This window comes from Neodiprion lecontei, chromosome 4, assembly GCF_021901455.1.
Source record: "Neodiprion lecontei isolate iyNeoLeco1 chromosome 4, iyNeoLeco1.1, whole genome shotgun sequence".
NCBI classification, from domain to species: Eukaryota; Metazoa; Arthropoda; class Insecta; order Hymenoptera; family Diprionidae; genus Neodiprion; species Neodiprion lecontei.
Genome location: NC_060263.1, coordinates 36,379,828 through 36,399,991, shown reverse-complemented (window position 1 = coordinate 36,399,991; position 20,164 = coordinate 36,379,828). Strand labels below are relative to the sequence as shown.

Genomic DNA, 20,164 nt, shown 5'->3' with positions numbered 1-20,164 from the left:
AACGGTGCAGCATAAAATAATACTAAATGTGAAAAATTGTCGATGAAAGAAAACTCCCGCACGTTACGTATTGTTATATATATTAAACAATGACACATTGTGATATTTTTAGCGCAACATTGAATCGTGCGTTTATATTATCCTACCTCCGACGATACGATCCAACTGTATTATAATCAGCGAAAATTTTCTTTATAATACCATTTTAAATTCGCTGATGTAAAATATTGTATCAAGTGTGGGGGGAGAAAAAAAAAACAAACAAATGAAACGTAATACCGAGCGAAGGAAATTGTGGGGAATTTTTAAACACCAGACATTAATAATTATAGATTATCGTGCAAGTCTGGAAGAGTGCAAGACCTGCAATGTAACAAGAGAAGACGCAGACGCTGCAAGTCTGCGGCGTTATAGGAGGACGTGTTGCGTCGTTGACGGCCATTGTACAAAACAAGAGAATGAAAAAAAAAAAAAAACTGTCGTGCAACGTTGCACCTTGCTGCGTTTTTTTTTTTTTCACTGTCTGCAGCATTCTCTCGGTCGGATAATAAAAATTTATCGAACCACTTGACATTGGTCATCAGGGGCCGTGGCATTTGTTATCCGTCACAACTCCGTAATTTCGTCGAGTGAAGAGATCTCGGAAAAAAGGGACTTTAGTAATCGAATGAGAATAAATGAAAAACAATCAAAAGTAATGTCACTGAGAGGGAGCGAAATTTCTCAAGTCGAAATTCTGGTGTCAAGTTTTCAATTTTGTTTTTTCTCTCTCTTTTCCCCCCTTTTTTTTACAGTACAATAAGCCAATTGTGAAAATAAATAACGAGAGAACGTAGATAACTTCATCGAACCGACAAACGTTGCATATTTTAAATCATCGGCGATTGTGTAATATTTATAATATACATGTATAAAGGTGGAGTAGAGGGATGAATAGATAATACACGATCTTTAAATAGTATAACAGTTTAATAATTCATTATAGACTAATGATTTACTAATTAGAGAAGTAATCACGGTGTTAGTAATTACAGTGTGATATATGTACTGCAGGGACGACTGCTTCGGAGTTGAAACAGGCGGCGGTAGTAAAGAAAGAGAAAGAAAAATGAAATATACATACATATTTTTAAAAAAAGTAGGTAAAATTAAGCAGCGTATAAAGCCTACAGAACAAACTACAAAGACGCAATAATTACTCGTCCACGCGTCCACACGCGATATTTTTTATTTTTTTTTTTTAACATCGTCGTCGAACGGAGGAAATTATGAAGAGTTATAAAAAAAAAAAAAAAAGTGGGGCGGGGGGGGGAGGGAGGGAGGGGAGTTAATAGAATTAATACGAGACAGAAAAAAATTGGGTGCAATTGTGAACGACCAGAGTCTTAAATAAATACGAGGCTGAAACACGTGCTAACGATGAGATAATAACAAATAATAATAAACATGGCGTCATTCTTCTCTATATCCCCCCCCCCCCCCCCCCCCCCCCCACACACACACACACACACACACACACACACACACACACACACACACACACACACACGCGCTGCTTCAAACGGTGTGGAGATTACACGTACGTGTCTCATGCGAGGCGACAAAGAGGATATTATAATGATAGGAAAAACAGAAAATAGAGTCATTGTGCAGCGACGAAGAACCGCGAAAATTTCTCTATCCGATACATGTGTGTGTGTGTGTGTGTTATATTCGTGCGGTCGCATTGAAAAGTGAAAGGAGTAAAAACAGCCTGGCTAGTAAATGATGCTATAGCTTCGTAGTAATAATGATAATACAGAAAATAATTTAAAACCTCTTTGTACATCTGCACTCTCATCGCTGTATGATCGGGATAATCTTAAGAATTATTTAACAAGACTTTACAAGAGGTTTTTTCCCTTCGCTACGTTTTCCAAGAAAAAATTTAGCACCAGCATTGAAAAACGAAACTGGAAAAAGAATATGCATTTTGATTCGTAAGGTCGAAGTTGGTGTAAGCTTTAACGAATATGTTGTACGATTCAAAATAAAAGTAAGATCGTTATTAGTTCGTCATTTTATAAGATTGACTGAAATCCAGCAAACCGGTAATAAAATAAAATAAGATTAAAAAAAAAAAAAATTACAATTTGATAACTCGACTTTTTAGATGCCATTTTCTATAACTACGTTCGATATTTAGTTGATAATTCACGTTACGAATTTCAAACTCGTTAATGTTTCGGTATTATTGAAGAAATTATTATAAATAACGTACACTAAACGCGGTTAAAAATTTTCCAAACTCGTAGCAGCTGGAGGATAGTAACAATTATGCTGAATTAAATTTCTATAAATTTTCAATATTTCCCTGATTTTTCCCGCAAAAAATTTTAACATCTCTTAAATTTTTGTTACCGAATTTACGAAAACGTTGATCCGCTTTTACTACCAACGGGGTTTCAAATTATATACAAGAAAGGAGAAGATGGCCAGGATAAAAATTCAAATTACATAGTATTGCCAATTTCTAAAAACAAGTTCGGCTGAATTAACGAAGCGCGGTTGGAGTTTTTCAATGATTGTTGGGAGGGATGCAACGATAAAATAACTTTTTCCCGGTTTTCCCGGTCTGACGCCACCCTGAGCAGGGACTCGTCCCCGGGGATCGAGGAACGGAATTAGGTAGAGCTCGGTCAGGACGAAACCCTGTTACAACGAAAACGCGAGGGAGGAAGAAAAAAAAAAAAAATAATAATAATAATAATAATAAAGAGAGTTGAAAAGGCGGAAATTGGCAAACGCCGGAAAATTTTTTCCCTGGAACGAAACTCGGGTCCCTGAGCGAAATCTGCGATTCGACGGTTGCTCGAGGGACGGGAAAATTCCCGTGACATCGTTTTTCTGGGTCGTAAGCGTGTTAGAAGATTAAGGCAAAGAGTCGTTTCTTGCGAGAGCATTAAACACTACGGCCATTTTATTTTATCAGAGGTTAATTACGAAACGTTGATAAATTGAAATTCATGTGATAAATTACTCTTCCGAGGGTTTTGAGAGTGGCTGCGTTTTTCCCCCGTTGTTCCCTTTATCGAATGCATTAGAGACTGAAAAACGTTTTGCTGCTATAGCCGCGTGCAACAGTCGTATACGGTGTGTGTGTGTAGGATAATAAATTGAATAAAAACTTTATCACCACGTAAAAAAGAATTTTAAAAAGCTGGATGCAGCAGTTGTTATAATCATCTACTCGCACCTTTAAAGGATCTGTTCGTGGTTTAAATATCAGGTTCTTCGTTTATTTGTACAATTTATTTCCATTAAATTCTCTTCAATCTTTTCCAAACACTCGACGCTCAGTTTGAGATCTTTGACCCCAACGAACCGCTTTTAGATCTGCTGTAGGTCAGGTCAGGTCAAGTTGGCTGTCGGGTTAGCAACAAATTCACCACGTGCTTCGGGGGGCGCTGTTTTTAGACTAGCAACGAACGTCGGCGATACATTATAACATTATAAAATTATACTGCATTTACAGGAAGTGATACCTGTACATGAAATTGATTTTCCGAATTCGTCGTAAAAAATTAACACAATATCATCAACGTTTTTCTCTTTCTCCTTAACGTGCGATAATGTAATATCTTCAATACGCAAAATGAATACCCAAATACTGCAAGAAAAATATCTCCCAGCGTTGCAGCACACATCACGACGTGTAATATCTCTCTGACGAGCACCGCGAGGAGTTTGTATATCATAACGTGAATAGAATTACGTATCATACACGATCTATTTCGAGACTTCCGCAAGTCAAAGAAATACTTCCCATAAGTTTACACGTTTTCAAAAATAAATCACCGTGTTCGATTTAACGGAGCATTTTTTTTTTTTTGTTTCCTTTGAAAAATTTCTTTCCTTCGGAGAAGCAAGAAAAGCATAATTCCTACATTTCCTACCGCATACAACGCGACGAAGATTGATAGAATGCAAAAATTTATCCAAAGTTTCGTTTTTTCTCTCCGCATCGAATGTTCTCTTCTTATTTTTTTTTCCTCTCCTTTTCACAGAGTCCAAAGAACCTCACCTCGTTCTCCTTTCTCTCCTAATTTCTGCCTTGTGTCTCTTTTTTTATTTCATTTTTTTTTTTCTTTAATATTTTTTTTTGCTCCTTCTACTTCCTTTCGCGTTATTATAACAGAATCTATGCCTCGGCGCGGGTTATACATTATACGTATGCCTATGACTCATCGATTTCTCAACAAATTTTCGAACGCGCATGATATACTAACAACCGGCTTAGCGAACGCGAATCGCGATGTCAGAGGAAGGGAAGGCAAGGCAAGGTACGAGGAGCATGCACCCAGCAGTGGGCGTTTGTTTCTTAGTTCGTTCACTCGTTTTATAAACGCTCGCGTAGGTTAAAGAGAAATCTTGCGACTGGAATGAGAACAGCCACCAGTCAGTCAGTCGCTCGGTTATCCTTATGTACGTACGTACGCACACATGAGAGCGTATAATACAGTATCCGCTAACTGTTATAACTTACGGAGGGGCATCGAGTCGCCATTTTGTACAACTCCGTTCGTTCCACCTGCGGAGCATTAAATTTCTTTTTTTGTTTTTCAACCCCGCCACATTTTCTTTTTTCGACTTTTTACATCATCTGTACTTCATTTAATTCTTTTTCTTTTTTTTTTTGTTTTCTTTTTGGTTCCTTCTATTTCCAAGCGAAACGGAAGTAGGAAGAAAACTACACGCGTATATAACGAAAGATGGATTCGAAATTAAAAAAAATTCCCCAAGTTTTATACGGCGAGTAATGGCGAAACGTCGATGAAAAGAAGAAAAACAGGGGGGAGAAGTCTAACGAATGATATACTTCGAAATGAAACTCGAAAATATCATCCAACAACCTCATTTGACGCTCTGTTTTTTTCTCTTTATCTCATTCTCGTACCGTGTTCGGTGTATCTAAAAGATGTCGCGGTTGCATTTAATTTCATCGTTGAAACGGTCGACATTTTATTTAAAGCAAATGTATTTTCGTACACACGAAGTCTCTTTCTCTGCAGAGAAACGCTCAGCTGTGTTGCGACGGACGACTTCTCTCGGTCTGTTAATGCCGCTGCGGCACAACGACCAACGAAGCAGCAGAAACCAGCAGCAGCAGCTAGTCAAGAGTTCAGTGACTGGCACAGAAAACGACGCCTGACGATCTCCTCGCGAGACGACTGCAAATCCGAAGATACGTTACACAAACCTACGCATATGCATAGAGAGAAAGGAAGAAAAAGAAAAAGAAAAAGAAAAAGGGGAGGGGGGGGGGGGGGGAGAGAGACATTGTGCCATAAACTCGATACGGATTAAGAGGAAAAATTTATATCGACGAGTGAATGAATGAATGAATGATGTACAGGGAAGCCGGTAATCATCAGCGCGAAAGACAAGCAAAGTCTTCTTTTCCGATTTTTATTTTACAACAAACAAACACACACGGAGAGACCTTCTAATATCTCCGAGTTACCCGATACATCGCGGTTGGGTTAGTTGGAGAGTTTGGCGAAAGGTTGAACGAACTATTGACCACCAGAGAATTGCTTAATCTACGTGGCGTTAGATCGAGCGCGTAAAGATTAGTAAACAACCGGCAAGTTTATCTCTTTATAAGTATATATCGTTAAGTTCCTCATTCGTAGCAGCTGCGTGTAACGTTGAAAGACGTCACACTCTACGCGTTAATATCTGTATTTAGGTGACGATAAAAATCGATCCGCGATACAAGTAGGTACGTAAAAATTGTAAGTTACACGAGTATAATATTGTACTGTTTTTTATGCGATTTTACGCCAGCTGGGTGCGCCAAATGATGAGGCAACTCACTCTCGAGTGTGCGACGTCAAAGGCTGGATCGGTTTTTTTCGTTCTTTCTCTGCTGAGATACCTGGCTCATTTTTTTTTTTTTTGTTTTGTTCCTTCGTTTTTCATCTTGAAAACCCAGCTTTTCTCAGCGCCACACGACGATAGAATTCAGAGATCGAGAATAAACGCTTCGCTTCTTCTCACAAGCATGACCGGTCAATGAACGACATACAAGATCTGGACACTAGAAAGTCTTTCCTACACCACATCCATACGCGTTACAAAATTTTACTCTCTGCGTCGATACGAGCCGTACGGAAACACGGTTTTTTTGTTCTCTTTATCTTCTTCTCAATCTTTATATCGCGTTAGTAAATTTTGCGCTTCTAAAGTAAGAACAATGAAACGAGAATCATCGAAATGGCAAAAACAGGACGTCAATTTATTGTCAAGAAATAGAACAATCGAATTTCGCAGATGATAATGGAATTTCAATGACAACGAGACAAAAGTTTGTAATATCCGAATTGTGACAGAATCTGCTTCAAGGATTCACCTTCGTTGCAGCAACACTGAACGCCGAAATGGTTTATTTCGGACTCGGAAGCAAGTCTCTCGTCAAGGTATTTCCTTTGTCTCTTTTAAAGCAGGCCGGGAGACTCCCTTTAAGCCTGGCAACTCGGGGCTTGCGCAACAGCCTCGGTTGGTTTAGGAGGCGGCCCTTTGTCCTTCGTATTCGTGGCACCGTCAGCCATGAGCTTCCGTTGTTCGGCAGCCATATACAGGCACGTACCGACTAACCCACATCTGCTCCGAAATCATTTATAAGAGAAACAAACGAGGAGCGAAGGAAAGACAGTCGCAGATATTTCGCGTAACCTTACTATCTCCTAGTTACAAAGCTCTCCGTCTCTCTTTCTTTGCCCCTTTTTACAATTTCGTCTTTCTTACGAGGTTGAAATTAATAACGTTATAATGCAGCGATACGTTGTTGTGAGGAAAACTCGCTGTTTCCCAAATTTGGAACTGCATCCCGTCAATAAACTAGCGATTTTTCGTTAAACGTACACTTTTGTTATCGTTACCAACTTCAATCGAAAGGTTAAGGCAATGAAACATTGGGGAGAAAATCCCTATTTTCTTAATTTCTTGATAATACTCAAGGAGATAATTGTTTTCACGTCTTCGCTTCGTGAAGGTTTACGAAGTATTAAACAATCCCAAAGTAGCGAAATAATAATTTAACCTCGACACGTTCCGTTGCAATAACGTTACCAACTTCAACCCAACGTTATTTTCTTTCTTTCCTTTTTTGAACTTGGTGGAGTTTTTTGACGAGCGTCCGACAGCGATCGTAATCGCTTCGGGTATCGAGACAAGCCATTATGTTGTCCGTCAACTCCTTATATCGGCGATACTTGACGAATAGCGAGTCTTTCTGCGCGTTTCGACAGTTTTTTTATTCTTCCCCCGCAAGGTGTGAAAGTCGGAAGAAAAAAAATAGTATAAACGGACCGACTCGCGTCGGCCGTCGCAACGTTACTATTGATTCTTCAAAGAAATTTCTTTATCATCGTCATGTTCTTTACATCTTCTTCTTCTTCTCTCTTTCTCCATATTTCTCCATCGCATTGACAACAAGTGTATACACCCTCGCACACGCAAATAGAACAAAGGCAATTTATTTCTTTTCTGCCTTAGATAAGCTTCTCGGAAATTTTGCAAAGAGGAAAATCAAAAATAGAGATAAAGGCAGGGGGGGGGGGGGGAAGCGAACTTGATTCGCGGAAGACGGAGGCTCGTTCTAACACGTAGTCAGTTGTTTGGCAACAATTGCTACCGGTGTGCCGGTCTACTAAACATCGAAGATTATGAAGTTAGTAACGTTTTATTGCAAACGATGCATGTTTGGGAAAAATCGTTACTTTAGACATTTGAGAATGTCTGAAACTTGGTTAAACCATTACAATTAACAAAATATAAATATATTCTTTGCAAAGCAAACTCTTCGAAAAATCATTACAATATTATATGCAACGAACGATGTACATAATTTAAATTTTCCTCCCGATGTATCGTTTGTCGTTAAAGTTGCTAACTTAATCATCGAACCAAACGATCCATCCGTCGATCCTTGAAACTCAAGGATTTTTATCGAGACCCGCCCCGAGATCGGATAACGATATACCGAAAAACACTCCGAACGGGAAGTGTGGAAAGGACGACGGAAATATTTAGCACTTCTGCTTACAGCAAATATCATCAAAATTGATGTATACGTGTCAACGAGATTATGAAATATAAGCAAGGCGACGAATACATAGATTCTTATGTTTATCTGAATATCTCACCTCTTCCGGACTCCTGCCGCCCGTCTTCACGTTCCTCCAATATTTTCTCGACCATCTTGTTCGGCGAGATGTTGAAAAAGTGTTTTCTTTTGCTTCCGGTGGTCCTGATAGCCTAAATTTCTTTGACTTCCTCTTCTAAACTCTTTATCAGACGCGCAACGATCCGAAGGCCGAAAACGCAGCCGATAATAGTATGATTTCTTTAAATTGTTTATATACAATTTTTATTTATTCTCCAATGTTTAAATCTTTGCACCGATACCAATCGATAATTATAATATTATAATACAATTATAAAAAATAATAGTCAGTCGTAGATATATTTACAAGAGCGATTTTTTTTTTTATGCTCGGTTCTTTTTGCTTTGTTTGTTTTTGTTTTTTTTTTTATTTCTCCGAGCGAGAAAGGTGGAACGGAAAATCAGCGAAAATTAAAACCGTTTACATCAACCAGGTATTACTGATATTTATATTCTTCGGGTCTCGGTTCTGCGTTGGTCTGACGATTAAATACAAGTGTTGTAAACACCGTCTAATTCTTTGTACGTCAGATCGGTAGAAGTGGTGGTAGAACTTTTATTGTTTTCCTTCACTTTTTTTAAATACCTTTGATGTATATACCCTTTTTTTTCTGTGGATACCTGCTTACGCTGGTGATTCGTTTTTATTTTTCGTCTCTCGATCTCCTTCCGTTGGTACGATTATTACCTCGTTTTTTTTTTATTTATTTTTTTTTTTTTTACACACCTCTTCAACAAGTAGGTTATAATATATATCAGTTAGGGTATCACAGATATAAATAAATATAAATCCTATCTATTCTTCGCGTGGTTTCGACTAAATATTTGTTTGTTTGTTTAAATTTGTTGTTGTTGTTGTTGTTGTGGTGTTGATAATTATTATTATTATTACTTTTTAACTCTCCTTTAAACAAACAATCATCTAGTTTTATTTAAATCTTTTTTTTTTAATTATTTTCGTTTTTTGAATAAATACTATCACAGACTTGGCACTGCACTTCTTTTTCTTCTCCTTCTCTCGGGTTTTTTTTTTTTTTTAAATTTTACCCCTCTTATACAGCTGCCGACGTATCGACGATTTTATCCGATATCAGCAGGGTCAAAACCACTTTCTCTCTCTCTCTCTCTATAATCAACCCTTTGGATCCCGACGCCTCTCACAACTATATCTCGCCTTATATATTCTTCTTTCGCCTTAGCTCTCTGTCTCTCTTTTTCTCCTTCCCTCTCTTGCTCGCCAAACCGCTCCAACAAACTTGCCGACAAGAAAAGCTGACCTCGAAATAGTCAGGCTCTCCGATAACGTGTGGTTATCCGTCTTAAATAGGCTTTCGAATATGTACTCGAAACCCCGTGGTGTATTCGTTGTCGCTATCACTCAGCCTCTCTCGCACGCAGCGGCAATTCGGCTCGGAAGCGCAAAAATTCCTTCGGCTAGCACATCGGGTCTTGTCTCGTTCACCGTCCCTCACTGCTCGGCAGTTGGTTTCCGACTAGCCTCGCCAAGATGGCCGCCCGACTACTAACCCCCCCGTTCACGCCCCTCCAAATCGCCCGATCCTACCTCCCCTCCGACGCCGCCTTCGCCCCCCCGCCCCACCCCCTTCATCCATTCAAACGCCCTCTGCAGCAACTCGCGGCTCACTTGCGTCACGTAGCACATCGAGGTTCTCAATTTGAGGCTCTTCCTTCCTTCCTTCCTTCCTTCCTTCTTGCATGACGTGATTACACACCAGACACGAGTGTATATAACGTACTGAGAATATATATACGTTGTGTCGGCTGATGGATTTTCAACTGAAAAGTTCGTTTTCTGTCTCGTATGATTGTTGTTGCTGTTGTTGTTGTGTTGTTGTTTATTATTACTTTTTTTGTTTTTTTAAATCGCAATTGGTAATTTAGGGAATGGGGGTGGGGTGGTGGTGAATTTCACACTGAACATTTTTTTTTAAACACGTCGTAGAGTCTCTTAATCGTGGAAATGGGCGTCGTGGTATCATTCTTTTATGCGAAATAAAGGCCTTTTTCCGACATGCTTGGCAGTTACTTTAACTTTGTCGATATCTTTTTTACAATATTGAGACATTCAATTTTGGTTAGGAAAACTGAGAGAGCTTTTTCTGAAATTCTAAAAACAATACCTAGATATCTTCTTGTTACATTTTTGGGGTAAATTTTACCCGTTGCGACTGTCATGCGATTCTACCAAGATGTGACCCGATTAGGGTTAATTTTTACCGGTTTTTCACAACTGATTAGAATCATTCTATTGGTTTACCAATCGACAAGCTCAACTTAGCCAAAACGGTAACTTTTCCAATCTACGAAAATTCAAAATTCTTCGATTAACTTCACACGACTGGCGAATATTGATGTCGTTTGTTTTTTTTTTTTTTGTTTTTCCTAGTTCCTTTCTGGTTTTCCATGACGGCATTCAGATTCGCGTCGACGTGCAGCTGCAGGACGGCTAGGCAAGGTAACAATCCTGAATTTGTTCAACTGAACCTAACTAACAATGAACGAGCGTTGAGATTCGCTGTAGCCACAGGTGTTGGTTGCACGACGCGTTCGTCATGCAAGCAAGCGAACGTGTAGGAAGAAATCCTGTCCCGTGATCCTTGGCTGCATGTAAATGTGTATGTAAGAAGCTGAATTCACATCAGTCCTGCCGTACCGCGCATTGTGCCTTGTTTTATCCATCCCACGTTCGATTCGTGCATTATAACGACATAACATACCGATCCGACGATAGGGTGAAAAAAAAAAAACATACGTATAATAACGTACGTTGAAACGCCAACGTAACGCAGACTCCTTCGTACGTTTAACCGTTCAATGTTTAGGAAGCCATTTTCTTTCCTTTTTCTTACAGCCGTGATAAAAATATGCGATAATAACTGATCTCAAATAATAAATCACGCCAGGTCAACGGCAGACTATTATTATTTACGTTTCGACGATCTTTCGCGACAACAAACCGCAGGATTGACGCAAAGCAGACATAATAATTTTTTTTTTTTTGTTTTAATCAACGAGGTCGGATAGGGAAGGGGAAGGATAGAAGAAAATACTTCGATACAGACGTAACAAATAAGGTTTTATTTTTCTTGGTAATTTTCTCTTCCAATATTGATTATACGCATAGGTAGGATATACAACATTCCGTGTCGCGTATCCATATATATATATATATATATATATATATACATATGCAAACACGGTTCGACGCAAGGTTGAGATTGAGAACCCGACAGAGTGAAGTTCTGCGATACAAGACGTTATCACCTGACGAGTGGGGTTACGCTCGCGTACGAATCAATCTATCCACCAGGTATAATGTTCGGAAATCCGAGTCGTCGCGTAATAGTTCTGAGAATTATTAAAAACAAAAAAAAAACAAAAGAAACACGCCTCCACGTCTGCGGTTGTTCGCAGCATCGGAGTTCCGGACGGTAAAAAAAGGTGTTCGCCTGGCACTCTTAACGTGGTCGAGATGAGAAACGGAACGGCGACAAATTATTTATCGGCGCGGTTTCATCAGGTCGCGAACTCGTTCGAAAACCGTTGCGGAAATACGAGCATCGTCGTGTGAGAGAAGGCGAGGCGAAGGCGACGGTCGCATCCGTGCCGATGGTCGCGTGGCATTTGTTTTGTGATGCTGCTGCGCGCGCAGCCTTCGTCCCGTATCGGCCACGTATGCCAGCGAGCATTGGCTGCGTTCGCTCAGCTCTGCCACTACATATAATACTATATGTGCTCATCTACGACGATGCTTCGAGAACGAACGATCCTGCACTACGTGACTCGGGTGCGCCCCCCCAAACCCCTTCCCCTCCTCCCTCCGTCGCCATCACCGCGGCCGATTCTTTTTTCAGTGCACGATGAATGCAGAGTGTGCCGATGTGTATTCACGCACGACCGATAATATCGCGCTCTACGTACACGCAGCCTCTTAAACTTTATTCACCGCCTCTGGCTGTTAAATAAATATAACGTAGGTATGAATTTAATCGAAAGATGTCCACGTCAGTTACACCCGCCTGTAACACCGAGAGTCCCCGATGCGTTACCGCAGTAGCAAAAATCTTAATTATCTAAGGGGAATGTTAAATTGTACAACAAATGAACATTGATTGTGTTACTTCCTCGGCAATATACCTCTGCGCGTAGGTACGTTTTTATACCGGATAAGAAGATGAAACTCCGCATGCGAAAAAACCTCGCTAGATAATCCTCACTTCGGCAGTGATGTTTACTCTTGAAGAAATAATTCCGCTGACGCGGTATAAGGTATACGATATACGGCGTGGAATCTGTACGCTTCTCGACGGAACTTTAACGTCGTGTGTGTGTGTGTGTTTAGTTTTGTCGATCCCCCTCGTTTCCCCTTCTTCAATGCTCGGTTATAGAATATATTATATTCCTATCCCACATCCAACGATGCTCAGAGCTTAAAGGTACGTACATAATAATGTACGCGTAGATGAATCTAACGCGGAGTGTTTTATACGCGTAGCGATTTCGGGGGAATCGCAAGAAATAAGTAACTATAACATTAAACCGGAAGGCACAAAACTACCTCGTATTCCGAGCGTGTTATTCAACCTCAAACCTTTCACCTCTTACGTTATAGCAGCACAGGAGGATCTCACAATTTCGGTTGATGCACTCCGCAGGTCAACGTTTCCGAGTATTTTTATTAGGCAAACCACGCTTCCGGAAGCGGCAGAGAAACCGAGATAAACATATTATTCGATAGCGCAATGATAGTGCTCGTTCGAAACGATTCTTTTTCTTTATTGTTATTATTAATGTTTTTGTTGTTGTTATTATGGTGTTTTTTTATTTCGCAGCCAAGATTTTCTACCTCTCTGTTATCGGCTCCTGATTCGGCATGCTCGTGAGTCTCCAGCGTTTCTTACAGCAGGAAAACGACACGTTCTCTCCTTCGGAAACGATGTGTGCACATGTACACATGATAGTTGATAGGTGCACAGGCTGCCGGGTATGCAGCGACTTGGTCCAAGGGAACGGTGAACCGACCGGTTTAACCAATGATGAGGCATTTTAAATACACACCACCTCATGCCTACCCACACTTGTCGTTCCGATGCGCTACCTTATTCTAGGCTCACGCCAACGCCACTTCAGGCAGTTCTCAAATCCAGCGTCGGGTTTCCCCCTTCTTCGGGCTAGACGGACAATTTACGAAAAGACAAGAATTTTGTTAATTGCGTTCAAGCGAAAGGATGTCGTTTCGATTTTTTCTTTCGCAGAAAATTTCATGGATAAACGGTCATTTGATAATTCTTATCAAAGTTTAATACATTTACGCACGAATTGTGAAGTATTTAAATATCGATGTGATTTCTTCTCGCTGTGAGAATTGTGGGGAGAGACCCTAAACCCAGGCTTTTCAGAGAGATATCTACAAATGTTATACAGTCAGCATCGAGTTATGTGCTTTCAGAGAATTCAAGTGGAGTAATAAATAAACTTGACCTACAACGGCCAACCAATTATTCTGTGATTCGGCCAAAAAGAAGAAAAGAAAATATAAAAAAAGTGGATAAAAATTTCACAACTAAATCGTTATTATGCATTATTACACGTGATTTATATTTCAAGGACCGTCGAAGTTCTCTGCAAAGCTCGTGATTCGTGATCATCGACCCAAAAAACCTCACAACACCGATTTTCATTCGCATCCATTAATCCATTCTCAAGATATCATGACTTTTATTTTACTTTTTGGAATTTTTTTATCTAAATAATTCACAAGGTACTGAACCGATCAAAGCCAAAATCTAATCAGTTCTAAGTTTGGAAAAGACGCGTCGATTCGAACCAAACACATTTGAAATCACATAACTCGCTCTCGACATATCGTCGGAAAAAAAATATTCATCACACACATACATACACAGACACAAAACGTCCATCCCAGAATGACTGGAGGTGATTCTCTAAAAACTTGAAACGTGGAGATCCGGTGAAAACTCAATTTTTCATTTCTCCATCGAGGACAAAACTTGCTTCTTTCTCTAAAATCAGAGAAATAGAAAGTTAAAAAAAAGTAAATATTGTAAATAGTTTATGACACAATGGTTTAATCGTGGATCAAAAATGGAAGGAAACGTAATATTATTACACCTATAAGGGTGCGGTAAGAAATTGAACTGCGTCTACCAACATCGATGCAAGGAAAACACCGGTGTCCGTACATCTATAATCTATAGATAGATAAAATGGATGTGGATTATATTTATAACAATGTATATTTACACAAATTCCCGAAGCACCGAAGAACCAGGTTGTGCGGAATTCAAATTGGAAGACAGTGAATTCATTCACCAACGAAGTGCGTTTTCGTGTACAAAACTGTGCACCTATATACGTACCCAAGTAGATATACATATGTGTGCCATATACAGGTATATGCACGTTGCACAAGGCGTACACTAATGTGTGCGTGGACAGAATTGAGATTCTTTTTTGCGATTGAAATTTGGAATCCCGTTGTCGAAAGCCGAGTGAGAATAACAATGGATCCCTCACGCTTGAAGTAATTGCAAAAATCCACGAGGTTTAAGTTGGTAACGTTAACGTATCGAAACGATGAAAGAAAAAATTAATATTGTTCACTTTTGGAGTAAGTGAAGAAGTTGAATTTAGAAAATCTCAGTTTCTTGATGGTGTATCAACGGTTTGCTAAATTTCAGGTAATCCTAAAGTTGCAAGATAATGACTTTTTCGAAATATGCATCATTACAACAACGTCACAAACTTCAACCTGATAAGAATGCAGCAGCTGCTGGTTAACAAAATTAGTTTAAAATATCAAAATCCGAGACATGTTTGTCTCGATCGACCGCGGAAGAAATCGTTTTCAGTCTGAGAGTTCTTTTCTACCTAATAAGAGGTAGAATAGTGAAAAAAATTCATTCGTAAAATCAGGATTAATAAAAATAATAAAATAAAAATCTGGCGACTAAAGGATTTCCATCTTCACTATCATAAACTCAGGGGTGGTTCGACCGATTTTGGTCAGAATTTAATCAATTATTAGTTAGAAAGAACTGTGTTAATTCATACCAAAGTCATTAATTTTCGAGATATCCTCACGCGAAAAATTGATACAGTAAAAAAGAAACTCAACTTTTCACTTGTTATCTTCTCTGCAAACGAAAGAATTGCAAATTAAAAAATGATTAAGCCAACACTGCGCACGGAATCGTTCGATGAGAAACTGTTTACGTCGGATAACAATATTATGAACTCTTTTACCGGCAAAAATCATTGCCATCCCCCATTTCTGCACGACGATTACACGTAAGATTTGCAGCGCGTGCAAATTTCCGTTTGATTGTTTTTCTGTCAATTTATACTTATCTGAACAAAAGTAAGATAATTAAGTCAAAAGAGCTAACGGATGAGATAAAAGTATACACATTATGTTACAATTCGCATGCGCCTCGGTTTTAACCCTCATTTCGACGCAAGATAAAGTTTAATTAAAAAAAAAAAAAAAGATATTGCGGTATGGGAATGATTGTTTAATGCGCAGCAGTGGTATAATCGTAAGTCGGTAGTCATAACCTCGCATTCTATAATAGAGCAAGAAGCACACGAGTGAAAATGTGATACGAATCTGTGAGATAATCCCTGGTATAATATTCATTATCAGTGAAGGCTTACGATCACTTTTTTTCCTACGACTATCTTTTATTTTTAATAAATATTATTATTATTGTTATTGTCTTTGGAAGATTATTATCGATCACTCACTCATCCATATCTATATACGTGTAACGCACAAAGTTTGAAATTGTTACTTGTATCATTCTCATCGTATTCATATGCACATATAGTATCTATGTACGTAATATATCAGCGTGATATAAAAAAAAGTATTGCACTATTTCCGTGTATATTTGAATATTTCGAACGTTCGATTGAGAAAATAATAGAGAATAATAAAATTGAAGATGAAAATTGACGGTAATTAACGAAGGAGAAACGATCTTCTGGGAAAAATTTGTCACTTCTGCTCTACAACAAGCAAGCACACCGTTTTACTTCTCGTCGGCGAAAAGACGATTACGCAACACGTACTTGACCAAGATTCGTGCCTACAAGTAACGAACACAAGTGAAGTTATTTCGAGCAATCGCTTATCTACACAACTACATACCATGCGTACAGCTAATGCGTATACAAAGATGGAAAGAGACGAAGGGGGGAATTTGACCGTCAATTTATCTACGTATAGTAAGATCTAGAACCATTGATTTTATCATTAGTTTACACGCTTACGTAGTAACAGCCTTACTCTTCCACCGCAAAAACAATTATGAAATTCTGTGCCGAGTCGCTGCTCAAACCCGTTCAAAAGATCAATAAAAAGATGCTCTTTCGAGATATCGGTCAAACTGTATAATATTGAACGGTTCGATGTTTGGTACGTTGTGTAATGCATGTTATATACATCGTATGTATATTCATAATTTATTTAACAGAGCCCGTCACAGTGCGGGAAACACAAAAAAGAGAAGACTTCACCGCGCGAGTTGACGAACAAGAAACGAGAAAGAAGAAAGGAAGCAAAAAAAAAAAAAAAAAACGACGAGATTGTACAGATCCGTTTTCCACGCGTTTTCCTGCAGACTGGGCGTAATTTTCAACATCATTCTCTAATTTTTCTTGACAAGTTGCAGCAAGTCGTATGAAAAAATCAAATTTCCGTATCAATTCATTATATCGATCAACTTATGTGCGTGCAGTTTCGCGTTATATCGCGTTATACGTAAAAAGGTATAATTAAGTGCGAAAATCTAATTCCAGAAACAATTTGAACGTTATCTCACAACATATAATATCACAGAAAAGCGACGTTTAGGAAGTAACGCGTTCGGTTCACAGAATGAACGCGCCGGGTGTTAATTTGAAACTAATCGCGGTTGAATGCGAAGAAATATATTGCCATACAGAGAGACCACGTGTACGCAGGAATATACGTGACAATAAGAGACAATGACAGATATCCACTGCAGTTACAGTCAATATTTGAGTGGTCTTAACGAGGGGTTGGTCACTTAAGGGATCGTTGAACCATCTCATCCGAAATCTAACAGGGAATGGCCAGAAGTCGCTAGAAGTCGTTAGAAATCGTTCGAATCGTATGATTCCTGATTTCCTCGCAACTTCTCAAAATGTATAGGAAATCACGGGGAATGAGCAAAAAAAAAATCATGTGATTTCGGGAATCACTGAGAATCACTAATCCACTTTCCAACTAATAAGCAAGCATTTGTCTCCTGTCATAAGTGAAAAAAGTTTAAGTATTCATGAAAATGTTTATAAGAGAATAAAAAAAATTACTTCAATTTCATTAACAACCTATGTTGTTGATTTAATACCCACGTATCCCTAATCGTAATTTAATTACTGTTAATCTGTGATAATTAATAAATGTTCATTTCTCGACAGGCCAGAATAATCAATGATTTCTGAGAAATCACCCGTAATCGTTGGAATCGGTAGAAATCACACGAAATCGACTCGTTTTAGAAATCGTTGAGCCATCGAATTTGCGATTGACCGGCCCAAAGTAGGGAGAAACACACCGTGACGGACAGACTCCGGGAAATTATACTATAGACGAAATATCACAACATCGTTTTTGATCGGTGAGTCTGGATGGGGGAAAAAAAAAAAACAAAAGTCGATAAAAATTACACAGACAAGAGAAGAAGGTGAAAAGAAACCGTGTGTGTCTGTAGCTCGCATCTTACGTATTCATGAGGAGATAATAACCGATACACAATCGGGAATTACGCAATTACGTAACAAAAATCACTACACGTTAGGCGTTCGTCGATGCTCGAGAATATTCGTTAATTTGAAAAATCCCTCAAACGCTACGCTGATGCTCGACTAGGCGACGATTCTAGACGATACTACCAAGTATCGTATACGATGTTTCGGTACGTCTTTACACGCGTATACGTATTCGTAAACGTCACATATGTGTGCACGTGTGTATGCATAACCGATGCGTGCAACGACCGAGGGATACGCGTCCTCTCTTCCGTTCTCACACTACGACGTTTCTTGCACTCGCCCGCTACACGCTCTGCCTATATTACGATGCAACGGACAATTAATTTTCACAAATTATCGGTCGGTTTAATTACGTAATACGATCTAGTTGATTCACGATTCGTGATAAAAAAAAAAAAAAAAAAAAAATTAAGTAAAATAAAATACACGATTCTACTAACTAAACCCATAATTCGGCGTAAATTCATGATCCGGAAAGATTATCGTTGTTGTTACACATATATACGCGTTTATTTTTCAGATGCGATCTCTTGCGGTGAGGTAAAAAAAAAAAAAAAAAGAAAGAAAAAAAAACAGGCTATCTGTCAGAGATTATTGTTATTGTTATTTCCGAGTCATTCTAACGATAAATCCGTGGCAACATTCAACGGAATTTTATACAACAGTTTCCGGCGATACGCGACGTGATCGTTTTATACGTAATAATAATATATACACACACACACACATATATATATATATATATATATATATATATATATACACATATATATATATATAGCAGTGCTTTTTATTGCCATTTTTTATTAATTTTCTTTCATTACGATTTGGCCGATTTTACTTTATCTTTTCTTTTTTTCTTCCATTCGAATTCGCCGCACTTATGCCTGTATGAAAAATTCCTTCCATTGCAGGTAATTGACACGTATAATTTTTCGCCCGCGTTATTACACAAATATATGTTATACGTGTGTGCCTGTGTACAAAGCGAACTATGAAACATACGCCGCGAAACTTCTCCAAGGCTGTTGGTGACAATTGACAATAATGAGTGCGATACATATACATATATATACAAACATATATATACATATATATATATAGATATATATGCGTGTATAGTATACCCAGTATGTATAGGTAGAGTCAAATACGCGCTAGTTTCGCGAATCAATTCTACGTCACACTCGCCTAGATGCGGATAGAAGAACACTGTGCACGTAGGCATGTTTACTAAACGTGTCTACATATTAGGTACGACGGTGTCTTTGCACCTTTGCGTACGTGCATGCATACATATGTAGGGGTAGACACATACATATATATATATAAAAATGTGTGTATCCGTGTGTGTGTGTATACGGTTGATCCGTTGTTTTCCACTCGTTAGAGTGACTCGTCAAACGTTTTATTTACTGTAAGTCGTATATAACGACACGTCGCTTGCATGCAATGCGTGTGTGTACGAATATAATTGACTAAATCAAGATAACGTTGTTTAAATTTTTTACTCGCATTATAATTTCTATCATGAAAATATATATATATATATATATATATATATATATATATATATATATATACATATATACACACACACACACTATAAGTGTATACATGTATAAAACAAGAAGGAGAACGAGAACAACAATTGGAATATAAAAAAAAACGTTTAAAACACTCCGCGCGATGATACGCAGGAACTTAAAGCCGCGAAGGACTGTAATTGCGGTTTACCTATCATCCGGAATTCTTCCCAAGGACGAAACCAGCCACAAGTCTTGCGATTAGCAAATTTATACATATAGAATAAATAAATTTGCAATAAATGTATAATCGCATAATTTTAGCATACATATGTTGCAAGGCAAACGGACGATTGGTTTTCTGACGCAAAATTTTCAGATGTAACATCACGCGCTCGTAACGCATTCGACTCGTTGGATTTTTCCCTACCGATATTAAAGTAGAGATAAGAAAGTAATAATTGAACGAGGTTTCTTCATTACATTTCATTTAATTTCATTTCATTTATTCCCGTTTCTTCTCCGTTTATACTTGAAATATATCGTTGTTGCTGGCGCAGATAATTATTGAGAGGAGAAGAAGAAG

At 38.5% G+C, this 20,164-nt stretch overlaps 1 protein-coding gene across 3 annotated transcripts in view; it reads right to left on the bottom strand.

Annotated features, from left to right (window-relative positions):
- LOC107225318 (MAP kinase-interacting serine/threonine-protein kinase 1) overlaps positions 1-20,164 on the bottom strand; it is a 95,194-nt gene that overhangs the window by 14,609 nt on the left and 60,421 nt on the right. Inside the window, exon 1 of one of the 3 annotated variants that reach the window (XM_015665743.2) lies at positions 8,190-9,719. The exons of the other annotated variants lie outside the window; for them this stretch is intronic. Coding sequence (XP_015521229.1) covers positions 8,190-8,244 — 55 coding nt within the window. The 5' untranslated portion in view covers positions 8,245-9,719. Of the gene's footprint in view, positions 1-8,189; positions 9,720-20,164 lie in introns of those variants that run through there. 3 annotated transcript variants of the gene reach the window in all.